The sequence below is a fragment of the Rhinolophus sinicus genome, linkage group LG06, assembly GCF_036562045.2.
Source record: "Rhinolophus sinicus isolate RSC01 linkage group LG06, ASM3656204v1, whole genome shotgun sequence".
Classification (NCBI taxonomy): Eukaryota; Metazoa; Chordata; class Mammalia; order Chiroptera; family Rhinolophidae; genus Rhinolophus; species Rhinolophus sinicus.
Window position 1 is genome coordinate 75,156,974 of NC_133756.1, and position 13,239 is coordinate 75,170,212.

General features: G+C 42.2%; 1 protein-coding gene and 1 long non-coding RNA gene across 8 annotated transcripts in view; one reads left to right on the top strand and one right to left on the bottom strand.

Moving 5' to 3' along the window:
- Positions 1–13,239, top strand: part of SLC22A23 (solute carrier family 22 member 23) — a 182,148-nt gene that overhangs the window by 46,649 nt on the left and 122,260 nt on the right. Inside the window, exon 4 of one of the 6 annotated variants that reach the window (XM_074335284.1) lies at positions 1–7,011. The exons of the other annotated variants lie outside the window; for them this stretch is intronic. Within the exon in view, the coding sequence (XP_074191385.1) occupies positions 1–38 (38 nt within the window). The 3' untranslated portion in view covers positions 39–7,011. Of the gene's footprint in view, positions 7,012–13,239 lie in introns of those variants that run through there. 6 annotated transcript variants of the gene reach the window in all.
- LOC141572161 (uncharacterized) overlaps positions 4,903–13,239 on the bottom strand; it is a 25,792-nt gene continuing 17,455 nt past the window's right edge. The window contains exons 1-3 of one of the 2 annotated variants that reach the window (XR_012497348.1): positions 7,881–8,019; positions 5,401–5,485; positions 4,903–5,039 (exon numbers count right to left, since the gene is read on the bottom strand). This is a non-coding gene — a long non-coding RNA (uncharacterized LOC141572161). Of the gene's footprint in view, positions 5,040–5,400; positions 5,486–7,880; positions 8,020–13,239 lie in introns of those variants that run through there. The other variant, XR_012497349.1, reaches the window with a different exon arrangement.

A 13,239-nucleotide genomic window follows, 5' to 3' on the forward strand; every position in this document is an offset into this window, starting at 1 on the left:
GAATAGAGCTGTGTTTCAGGAACTTAGCAGAGAAATAATCTCACCCTTACCACCCCAGTACTTATCAAACTCAGTGGAGAGGATGTTAATGGAAAATTGCCTTAAAGCAAAGATGACATATCGGTTTTATCTTGCATGCCAACTGCTAATGATTGTTCAGGACTGCCAGGCAACTCAGAGAGGACTTTGGAGGACACTTTGGGGCTCAGCTGGAGAGAATACCTTGCTCCATTAGCCATGCCTGCCTATGATAGGGAAGAGGGTAGAAAAGGGCGACACAGCTGGCTCTCGCCTCCACAGACCCTCCCTGAATTAAGCCAGACTGGGAGAGAATTTCTCCTGCATTGCGTCATTTCAGGCTCACATAGGATCGTTTTACTACTTGTGTTGTGATATCCTGCCATTGGCCCTGGGAAGCCTGTTGCTATATTTACTATATATAAAAAAATGAAACTAAGGGCATTTTGGGGGAATTATATAGTGAGTTCTTTATAGTAGAAAGTTCTCTTCCATTTCAGAACCATACAAAGAATGTGCTTGCCCTCAGACACTGCTTTGCTTTTATCTCATAGGCACCCAGGCATCTGAAAACTTCTTTTCTATGAAAGGCCAGGTAAATATTTTAGGCTTTGCAGATTTCTGTCACAACTATTCAACTCTGCTATTGTACCGTGAAAGCAGCCATAAATAATATGTACATGATTAGGTGTGACTATGTTCCAATAAAACTTTATTTACAGAAACAGACAGTGAGCTGGATTTGACCAGCAGGCCATAGTATTTCAGCCAATTATATAAGTGAGTCTGTCTCTTTCCACTGACTGCTAGGAAGCTTAGCAAGCCTGAATTCTGACCTAGCATGTGTATAGGCCTCACAAGCTGAGTTTTAAATTCTGGCCTCCTAATTTCATCTGAACTTTCCTACTTGAATTTCTCCTTTGTCCCGTTTTCCTGTTTCCATAATTTAAGTGTTATTTTATTGTATGTATTTGTGTAAGCAACCTTAAATTTTTTATTTCTGAAATAAAGCAGAGCATAAATAGTTATGTTTTCTTAGATTGGGATTACAAATGAAACATCACCACAAATACCATTGTAATGAAAAATTCCAAGTATCAACCAGTGGTCCACTGTCTGAGCTAATACAATATCTGGCATAGTAAAATTAAAATAAAGCAAAAGGACATAAATGACTACTTGAAGTTCATTGAGATAATAGTTAAACAACATAAAGAAGGGAATATTGATTGAGAGATGGCAGAGGATCCAAGCTTGGCAAGGGAGAATCAAAAAGAGGAAATAAAGTTGTGATGGGCAGATGGGATTGGGGTAGCATAGGGTGTGTGCTTGGCTGGGGCAGCCCATGTCTCTGGCAATCCTGGATCAAGACAGAGGCTGGCAATGAGAAATTAAGAGACAGCGTCCCAGTCAATAGGGCAGATGACTTTTCATGTCCAGATTAGTGTGCTTTCTATTTCTAGCTTTTTATACACCAGTAGTGTATGTGCTCAGTTAACACTTAAGAATTTGTTTGCTTAAAGGAAATTGATAATCTAGGTCACAGGGTTGAAGTATTTCTTGACTCTAAAGAAAAGTTTAAAATTTGGGGTCATTGATTATTTGGAAGATACATTTTTAATGGTCCTGACTTTTTCTACCCCTTCAACCATAATGTTTTTATCTCACTTAATGCATCTGCTGGAAAGATCTGTACTTTCTCGAAAGAGAACTGGATATCATTCTTTTCTTAGTCTTGCAGGTGCTTGGCAGTGTAAGTAGGGAAAGTAATGATTTTTGCAGATTCTGACTCTCGTGTGGCTTGCCATGAGGGTGGACTCTGAGTTTTGAGAAATGCTGCTGACTTGAGAAAGTTTTCTGCTTTATGTACAAAGCCGCTTAAGGTTTTCTTTGTTCTTTGGAATTTTTCTAAGGTACATTTCAGTTAAATACTCTCTCCTTTACTTTTGTTTCCTTGAACTCACCAAAAGAAGACCTGGTTGTATAATTAGGACACAAACTAGAGACTATTGGCTTCTTCCCCAGGAATCTTTACACGGCAGCAGCATGTACGTTGGCAAGAGCGAGAGAGAACAGGGAAGCTGAGAGGGTTTGTGTGGCGCTGCAGTCGTGCTTCCTGCCTGCCTCTGAGGCCATCAGGAGACTCTGAAATAATTAAATACACTTGGGCTACATCAGTGGCTTAATTGTATCCCTTTACCTCTGGATGGAAAAAAAAAAGGATGGAAAGTCTTAGCTGAGCAAGGGGCAGGGAACCACAGACGAAGAAAAGAAGCAATCGATCACACTTCCCTATTTATTTATGAAAATAAAGTCTTATCAAAAACTAAAGAATCAGTTTTCAAAATAGACAGACATGATTTGTGGTGGTATGAATTCTTTTTCCAACTAGAATTTATAACATCATAGGCAGGGTAATAAATATTGTTTATGATGTGTCTTTCTTCAAAAGAGGCCAATGAGAGATTATTGCCTTTTAATTTGGTTTGATGTTTGATGTATTAAGTCCTGTGGGAGAGAAATATTTTTTAAATCTAAAACTTGTTTTAGTTTTTCTCCTCATTTGATCCTCCTCCCCACTATTAACAACCCACCCTCCACCCTAATTTGAAATAACATTACTTTTTTGCTGGCAGACACCATACCTTAGTTACTATGAGCAAATGAATGTCAATTTTTTTGTTCTTCATTTTTTTTTGTCTAGAAACACTGAATAATTATATTGAAAAATTCTCTCAAAGCTTCGTATTCTCATTATAATAACCCTCCTTACATCCAGACAGCCTAAATAATTGGATGAATTTTATATATAATCAAGGAGTGACCAGAAATTTCACGGGTGACTAAGTTACTGATTACTTTGCAAAATCAGAAGCCAAGTCTTAACTGGTAAATAGAGTCAGAAAAATCTTGAGTTTGCTCTGGGTGGGGTGATGTTCTCTTTCTCACATGGTTTTAGTCTCTCACTGATGTAGTTGAGTAATTTCTAATATGCTGTTGTAGGGTGAGTTTTTCTTCCTCACTATTGTGTATATTGCTATCATTTGATGTTTTTCTGAACTAATATTCCTTGGAACATATTTCGGTCTAGAGGGTTATTAAACATCAAAGCTGTGCTGCACATTTTTTAAAAATCGACTGAACCAAATTATTCCATGTGGTTACTGAACTGTGGGATGAATAACATGGAGATTGTTGAGCTGTGGGATTAGGAGAATGGAGATTGCTGCTGTCAAGTATAAGTGACTTCACCTGTATTGCGCTTCACTTCACTGGGGAGCAAATATTTGCATTGCATCTGGGTGAAGGGAAAGTTCATATGAATGCATACTTGGTCATCATAATGCATAGGTCTGTTTCTCTCCCTCCCCCACCTTCCCCCCCACCCATTCTCTGCCAATCTTCAGATACCTACCTGGGCCTTCCCAATGGTAGCAAGCAAGCCCTGGGAGCTATACCCTGTTCTTCTGGTGGGACCGGCTCTACGGGCTCTCCACCAAGGAAATGAGTCACAGTTTACCAAAAGCCTTTGACAAACAATTTTATATATATTTTAAAAGCTTCAGAAGAATTTCAGTTATATCCAGGTTCAGCCTGGCAGGGCTGAAAAATCAGAGCAGATTGATGTTTCTCCATCAGTCTTTTTCTTCACTGGAATCACATTGTTAACCCTGCAGACAGACACACTGTGAAAAGCAAAGGAGTAAATGTATAAGCAAAAAAGTACTGAAACGTTTGTCCTCTACCATCCGTCTTCTCTCTGTCACACTTCTGAGGAATCACAGCTCCTGGCGTAACGACGAAATGTTAAGTCACAGCAGAACTTCTGGTTATTAAGTTTTAATTCCTAGGATGGGGACAGTGTGGCAGCCAGTAAGGGCAGTGCTGCTCATTGGTCTGAGACTGGAGGGGTGAGTTGTCCAGCAGGGAACCAAAAGATGCCACTGAGAAATAATCTTTCCCAAAGTTGTGGCAGCTCTTCAAATAAAAATTATTAAACTTCTCCCACTTACACATTAGCCCAAACTTGGATTTATAGCAAGATTTTTCTCTGAAAAAAAAAAAAATGAAATCCCTGTATGTCTTGTAAGGGCTTGTAAGGATATTTAACCTTATCTGCATGTTAAAAATGGGAAAATGATGTCAGAGGAAAAGTGGCTGTGTTGCATTATTGAGACCCATGCACCCACTTTTCTTTTGTCCAAAAGTACGGGCAAGAAAACATGTATATACTGCCTAAATGTATGTAAGTAAGGCTGTAAATGCACAGTTCTTTGGGTGTTTTGAATTCAGTGAAGATAGTCCTATCTCAAAATCAGGGGAAAAACAGCAAATATTTATATATCTGGCATTTTAAAAATTAGAGTATTTGGATGTCTTTTCCACACAGAATAAGAGGTTATTAAAGCTGTGTGTATCCTTAAGGACTAGATTTCTCCCAGACTGGAATTTTAGTGGTGTGTGAGTACTTCATTTGAAACAAAGCTGTTCATCACACTAAAAGGGGAAGTGGAAAGATCTGGAAATAAGGATATCTGAGCCGTAGTGTGAGCTCCACAGTGGACCAACTCGATGTCTGAGGCAAACTGCTTTATCTCTAAGCTTCTATCTCCTGCTCTATAAAGTCAAGGCATGGATTTTCAAACTATGTACCGTGAATCCATGAGCGCCCTTCCTGGAACTGTTTATGGAGGAAAACGGATAGAAAACAAAAACAAATGGATTCTATATGACAATATTTAATAATGCTGTTAAAATAAAACAACAACAACAAAACCAAATGGAAAACCACTGGTTCCCTCCTACCTTCCAGTTTTAGAATTCAATGGCTTTTGAACTCTAAGCTCAACTAGTAAGCTTCCTTCAGTGTTGAGAATGTCATAGCTCCAGGAAGGAGGGGGTATGAAAGCAGGGGTGCTTGGCCCCCAAATTGTGTCCTTCTCATGTCCACACTAATAACTAGAGTTGCTGGGCTTCCACCCATGCCTCTGTGAGGCTACTGCGCCATCTACCACAGTGACCTGAGAAGAGATGAAATGACAGGGTAAGATTAATGGTTAAAAGCCCCGTTTTCCCCGTGGTTCCAGACCCTGCCCTCATGTCAGCACCTTCACCTTCCCTACCCCTCCTTGGTCACTCCCACCTCCTTTCTTCCCACACTTTTGCCTGGTAGACTCACAGGTCCTTTCCAGGAATCCTATTATACTCTACAGAATTTCCTTTTCTCGCCTGGAAAGACCGGATGAGACATAAAGCTAAAAGCTGTGCTGACTAGAAGAGGGGGTTGAGGAGAAGTAAGACAGCAATATTGGACTGACTTTATTTTGTTTTATTTTTCCATTCTTGAAACAAAATAAAAGAGAGGGGACATAAATCAGTCACCTTGAAACCAAGTAAGATCAGACTTCTTCAAAACATCCAAACACATCTGGTGGGAAGTAGAATTATTACTGGTTTGCCAAGATTTCTGTTAGCAAAAACACAAAGCAAACAAACAAACAAACAAAAAAACATAATCTTGGCTGAGGGAACAGAGAAAAATATAACTCAAGTGATGCAAAGCCATCATATAACTCAAATGATGTAGTTAGCCACTGTGTTACTCTGTGTCATTCCAGATAAAGTCTGCTTCAGACAGTTTAAGTTTTTTTTGTTTTTTGGTTTTTTTTTGGTTACTCTCATGGAAACACAAGACCTTACTTTCTCCTTTACTCATTTTCTTGGCAAACATTTGAGGGCTTACTAGGTGCCAGGGGAACAACAATTGGTTGACTTGAGTTACCAGTCATGTTACCAGGTCACTTTCAGATGCTGAGCACACAAAGGCAGACACTCCTTCCTGCCCTCTAGGACACTCAGTTTAGTGAGTAAAGATGCAGGGATAGGCCCTGGTTGGACTGTCGGAAAGTGACCCCTGAACCATGAGTTTTGTAGGGGGGTAGGTGTTTGCTATTTGCAGTGTGTGCTCAGAGGCCAAAGGAGCCTAGTGCATTCTGGGTACTATGGGTGATTAGGAGCCTGATGGAGCCTCGTGCATTCTGGGTTCTGTGGGTCATTAGCTGGTTGGAGCCCAGAGAATGAATCATGAATAGCAAAGCCTGGAAGGAGGCTGGGACAATGCACAACAGTTCTGACCTCCATAACCTCAGCACAGGGCCACACTACTGAAGGATCGCAAGCAAGGAAGACAAACCTTTACATGCATGTTTTGGGAAGATCACTCTGGCTACAGTAGTGGAGAGCAGACCAAGGGAGAAGGCCAAGCTAAAAGCTGGGGGGCTATTGCAGTGTCTAGATGAGGAAGGAAAAGGATCTGAACAAAGGCCGTGGCCACAAGAAAGGAGAGACTTTGAGGAGGTGGAATCCACAATCTAGATGATTGAAGAATGGAGAGAAGGGAGGGGGAGGACCAGGTGATTAGCTGGGGCACCTGGATAGTTTCCTTCCAGATGGTGGGGGCAAAGGATGAAGCCCAGGCATCTGATTCCAAGTCCTGCAGATTTTGGAGCTATTGGCCACTCCCTTCCTCTAACAGGTTTAGTGAGGACAGCTTCAGTTTCAGATATGATGAGTTGGTAGTCCTTAGGCGCACCACAGTCTGAGGAGATTGGTTTAGCAGGTGATTGGCTAGTCAGAAGTTCAGCATAGTGATCAGGCATCTGAAGCTGAAGCTGAACAATAATGAATGTCAACTACAAGTTTATATATATACTTACAGGAAGCGGAGTACAGCATTACGACTAGAGACAGTGGAAATGTAATGGCTCTGTGCAATGTCAGACGGATAGCGGATGGGGGTAGGGGGGTTGACACAGTGTGAGGGATATAAACGATAAACGTCTAAGTATTAAAAAGACATTTAAATGAAATGTTAATGTTTTTAGCATATTCAGAACAGTACCTGGCAGATGTCAACACTGTAAGTTTTTATTAAATATTAAATAAAATATCCACAATAAAATAAAATAAAAGAAAACCCTAAAAAAAAAAAAATTCAGCGTAAAGGTAGCAGTTAAAGGCTGTGGAATAGTTGAGGTCACCCAGAGACTGTGTAACCTGAGAAGTAAATGGGAGGAGGTAGGAGACCAGTTGAGGGAGATGGGAAGGAACAGCCTGAGTGGTGAGTGGAAAGTCAGAATAGTCTGATAACCAGGGAGCAAAGGAAGGTGCCGATGGGAGTGTCAAATGATGCAAGACAGGGACTGAGAAGTGTCCACTGGTTGTGGCAATTATTGCCCAGTAGGTCAGAGGTAACTGGGGCAAAAGCAATTTTAATTCAGTTTAGAGGTTAATGTAATCCAAATTAGTTCAAGCATATGTTTTAATTCATGTACTCCCCAGAAGAGTACTGTCTTGTTATTATGTCAAGTATTTTAGAAAGAAAATAACATTTTTATTGTGGTAAAATGTGTATAGAATTTACTATTTCAATGACTTTTAAGTGTGTAATTCAGTGGTTTAAGTACATTCACATTTTTTGCAAGAAAATAACTTTTCAACGATGATAAATGTTCATTATAATTGGGTAGAAAAAAATGAATTGGAAGACAAATCAGCAATGACTCTTTTCCTTCAAGTCACCTGAAACAGTACATTATCACGGCTCTAGAACTGGAAAGTCAGAATTGCAGATGAGTTAGAGACATAGTTGTGTTGTCCGCGTGATGTTATTTGCACACGTTGAAGGCAGTGTCTGAGGACTTGCCGTGCACCCCACCCCAAACACAGGAACGCGCGTGTGTGGCTGTGGCAGCAGCTGGAAAGACCCTGGGAAGGATCTGAATGGTGGATGTAAGCCAAGCCCCATCACTCGCCAGTGGTGGTCTTGGGCAAGGTAGTTAAGTCTAAGGCAGTTTTCTCACCTATGAGAGGTTGTGTAGAGGGTCGAGAGCGTGATCACCATCACTAAACCATGACGATCCAGAGACACGTTGGTGGGCGTGTGTGTCTGTGCACGTGCTCTGTCCCCTGTGCCGCGAAAGCAGGGATCCTCCGTTGAGATCAGCCCATTCCTCCTGCAGTGGGGCCTTCTCGCATGAGGGCTTCTTTGAGATCACCGCAAGCTTTGAAACGTAACTGAAGACGCGCTTTGGGCTGGGGCTGGCTACTAACTTAGGGTCACATAGGAGAATAACGGGTGGGAGGAAGTGGGGGTTAAGAATCTGCTTCATAATCGTTTCTCCAGTGGCCAGCTTAATAAGTTACCTCTCTGTAACATCCATTCAGAGCTCCATAAACTGCACTTTAAAAGTCCTAACCACTTCAAGGGTGGGAGAAGATAATTAACTAGTGGAAAAATTCTCCTGGACAAATCATGCATACGGACCTTGGCTTTTCTGTCAGACATGGATACCTGAGTATCCATCACTGCCAGAATACTGCATGAATTGCTGAGGAAAGACACTAAAGAAATGGAATACTGGTAGCCATTTTCAAGATTTATCTTACACATATTCAAAAAAACTCTGCCGTGCTCTTCCCTGTATTATCAATCCCTGCTCTATAAAAAGTGCCTGTGTACATTTCTCTATATTTTTAAATGTTAACTCATGAATCTTGCTCACTGTCCCTTCATCCAGCTGTTGGCCTGCTGTGGTCCGATTGTTGTCTCTGTGCTGCCATGAAGTTTAATTTGCCTTCCTTCTTGTCAGGATGATGGCAGCTCCTATTTGTGATGTGATTTGTGTGAAATGTATGCTCCCAGGACAGGTGTGAGTAGCTGTGTGAGGAGCAGTGTTACTTTGAAATAGCACCAGGTTTGCTTTCTGTTGTATTTCCAAATTATTCTTCTGGAGGAAAAGCTGTTCGGGAATCATCCTCCCATTGCTGGTCCAGGAACATGTAAGACCTAGCAGATATCTGGGCTGAAGCGAAGGGCAGTGCCTTGTTTGTTTTGCTTTCGCCTCTGAAGAGGTGTTCCTTCTGTGAACAAGCTCCCCAAACCCAGCATCTGGCCTTTAGGATCCATGTGCACCGAGGCTGAGCGGGGATGTCCTGTTCGGCTCTTTCTGGGTTGTGAGGACCCATGCAGCTCTTCTCCTTGGAGACCACCAAACTCCATGGCTGGCAGGCGGGCCCCTCCTGTGCATGTTTGCAGCTCCCGCTGGCCAAGACTCTGAATGAGGGGCCTGTATGATGATACTTGATGAAGTCAGACTCACAGGCCCTCTGGGCATCTTTAAATCTGTGGCCTCCATCCCGATAGAAACCCGACCAGGGAGTCTGAGGAGCCAGGGAGGGGTTCACTGGGCCGGGATGCTCTGCTCTCTGAGCGGCATTCCCAGGTGACTGAATAGCACAGCCCAGAGGCCCAGGTGTGTCATTCCCTCTGAGCCTCCTGAATGGAACACAGAAACCTGAAAATCCTGGGTCTCTGATTGAGGGCTGCTGTTTTCCCTTCATTTGCTGCTCTGTGGGGCCTTCGATGATTCCTGCAGAAAACGGTGCCTTGTGTCCAACCAGAATTGGTTCTGCCCACTCTCCTTTGAAAGCTGAAAGGTGCTGTGCCTTCCAACCTGTGCCTTTTGAAAGCATCTGTGCTTGGTATTTGCTTTGTGTCAGTTCTGGGAAAGGGCTCAAAACTCCCTCCAAACTATTGTCAGGGTGGGGGCAGGGGAAGAATTAAGGGCATTTAGTTCTAGCCTAGCTCCGCAGCCATATCAGTTTTACAGAAGAGAGAAGTTTTGCTAGTTCCAGGGTGACTTGGAATTTCTGATTCTTTCTTCTCTGATATCTATTTAATTTGTCAAACTGGCGTTGCTGTCTATATGTGTGGGGCTCTGGACTCAAACTACAGACGCTATGGGGGCTCCTGAGATGGAGGAGAATGTGGGGCTAAATATAATTTATTTACATTGATAAATCTTATTGGCTGCTTTGTGTTGGAATGGGGGCATGTGACTGTCCTTACTACATGGGTGGTGCTTTGCTGGGAGGTCCCCTGGCCTTTCATCCCAGGTCATTTGCTCACTAAATAGTGCTTGAGGCTTGATTTTGTCTGGTGTCTCATTATATCACTCCGATGAGGGAGTGGGGGTAGACAGACAACAGATGGACTGGCGGATAGATAGATAGATAGATAGATAGATAGATAGATAGATAGATAGATAGATAGATAGATAAAGATAGATAGGTCATCACACTTCTTTCCTCTTAGAAAGAACCAGAGACAGCCCTGATGTTCAGGGTTAGACAGAGAATAGTTGAGGTGAACCTTGTGTTGAGATCTCCCTTCTCATGCAGTCCAGTGAGTGCATGGCGTGGACGTGGCATGGTCTGTGCAGCTGAGGAGTATTTTGATGTTAAGGAGTAAAAAGGAGGGACTGAAGAAGTCATGACGATAGTTATTTGATAACAGTAACAGCTCTTTATTGAGCATTTTATAAGTTCAGGTACTGTGCTCGGTTATTCATTCATACACAAACATATTTTTGAACTTTCATAATTATATAAAATAGATCCTACTAAGAGACCCATTTTACAGATAAGGAAATTAAGACCCCCTAATCCCTGGACCTTGTCTACTTCACTAACGAAGGCTTTAATCAAGAGCTAATATTTATTGGACTTTTACAGTGTACCTTGATACTGTACTGAGTGCAATATAAATATTTCATTTGATCCATGGTATGGGCACTATTATTACCCCCATTTTACAAATGGTAACCTGAGGTGTAGGTGAGGTGACTTGGTCAAGGTCACATACCGAGAGAGAGGAGCCAGAACCAGAACCCAGGTCTGTGTGGCTCTACAGCCATGGTTTGTAACTGGTGTGTTGTTCCTAACATCCCTCTTTTTCTTTGACTTAAAATATGTTGTTATTATTATAGTATTTAAATATGTACAAATATCCCATAAGGAGTTTGCATTAGTTCTTATAACTTCTAAATAACTGTAAGACCAAAATGTTAACAATCCAATACCAACACCAATCCAATCCAAATTAATAGTCGTACCCTGATGTGATGGATGATGATGGTCTTTGCCTGAAATGGAATCGCCTGTTCCCTTCTTGGGTTAAGTAGCAGAAAGGCATAGCTTCATATTCAGTTTCATAGTTAACCTATTTTGTCATTTGGACTTGAAAAATTCCAGTGTACGTGATGCCTTGTTTCGCATAATTTTGCTGTCTGAAATGACATTAATAATTTTAAGGTTTGCCAGCATGGAATGAATACTCAGACTTCATTCCACTGTTGCTCATGAGCCCACCCCAATCGGTCACTTTTATGGGTACCTCTTGACTGCTCTGCTAACCTAACTGCTTCTCTTGGAGATAAAGCTAGATTTGTGGCATTATTAAAACATTAATTAAATAGGTATTCAATCCATTTATGACTGGAAATGAGCCTAGACACCTACATTACTGCCTGTTTCCTAGTACTCTTCTGCTAATGAAGTTGGCCTTCACAGAGATGACAACACAGCACGCGTGTCCTCAGCCTGACACCAGGCTTAGCCCCTGTACACATGTGGTGACTCAGTTCTCCGGCTACTTGATTCAAACCACTGTTCGACCTGCTTTGGGCAGCTTCTCCTGGTGACATTTGGCCTTTGTGTGAGTCTAGATGCCAACGGGCACTCAGAATCTTAGGTCCACACTGGGTTATGGCTGCTCATCCAGACGATCCAGGTTGCAATTATGTTAATACAGACTAAGATTTTCATTAACACGAGAACATAAAATGTGAACATTCTTATAGACTGCCAAGAACGCACCCACAGATGGCCACAGTCTCAGGGCCAATTCAGGAACCATGGTTGCAGAGTCTAGCCCCACCTGGCGACACTGTCCTCATTCCTGCCCCCTTCACTGTCTACTTCATCTCTGGGTTGATGACTGGGCTTAGGCCTGCTCCCTACTCTCCAGTCCCTTTCATGGGTCAGCTTCTATTCTGGCTTTCTGGCCTCGTTCTCTGACATCCTGAGGACAAGGCACCTTCTCAAGACTTACCTCTGCCCCTCTTACTGAGGAGTCCACCAGCCCAAAGTGACCTCTCCACAAGGAGCCACCACATGGTGGCTGTGCAAAGATGCAAGGGAGGAGGGGTTGGGAAGGGTTTCCCCAAGGGCTCAGGCCATGGAGCAACGTGCTCGCCAGAAAAAGTGTTTGGACTTTACTCTGTAGGCAATGGAGAGCCATCGCTGGCTTTTTGAGAGAGAAAGCACTGTTCTCTGTTTTGGGGAGATAACTCTGGGCGTCACACCCGTTTTTGTCCCATGGGCTGCCATGAAGCAGTAATAGCTTGTGCCATTTAACAAGTTTGAACTTATAATTTCCTCTTTGATGCAGAAGGCATCCCTGGATAAAGTTAAATGAAGACCTAATCATCCAAATTGACATTTCCCATAAATAAAATGTATCCAAATCATTCGTCTTAGCACTTTTGTCCCTGAAAAGATGGTCTTCTTTGCAGTCATCTTTTAGTTTCCTCTTGTTTCATGTGGGCTTCTCGAGTCCCATGCAATACAACCCATCAACCACTTATAGGATTATTGTCAGAACTTTCGTGAACTTTATGTGAGCTTAGAGTTGTCAGGGAGAATCAGGTTCCTGTAGGAGACACGAATCTTGTTCTTTCAAAGGGTTTAATTGAATTACAGAATGCACCACCCAGGGAGTCCCCGGCTGAAGTCCTGGAATATCACAGTGCCCAGAGCTCTTTTTTTTCCTTTGTAATCATTACCCCAACACACAGAGGTGTTCTCTGACCCGTTGGTGGTTGGATCTTATTTTCCATTTCCTTTGTTGGGTCACTGTAGGGTCTTATTTCATGTTCTCTTCAGGGGATAATTGCTCTTTTGCTGTTTTTCCCAGCTCTCCTTTTTGGCATTTTTCCTTTCTACCTTGTGACAGTAGAAGCAAATGTTTTCACAGTTGGCTTTTCTGTTCCATCATTGCTGTTTTGGCATCTGTGTGGAGTGCGGGGAGAGGAGAGAAGTACAGAGGGAGGGGCTCTGCTGCCTTCACTTGTTTCCATCCTCCTTTTTAAAGGAGTGATTAGGCAACTTAGAATGAAAGAACAATTGAAAATCTTAGGATAATTACCTTCTGAAAAGTTATGTAGACCTCTGATCTCTTCAAATTGAAAATTATTAGAAATTGTGGTATATATACACAATGGAATACTATTAGGCGGTAAGAAAAGATGATATAGGAACATTTGTGACAACATGAATGGATCTTGAGAGTATGATGCTAAGTGAAATAAGTCAGACAGA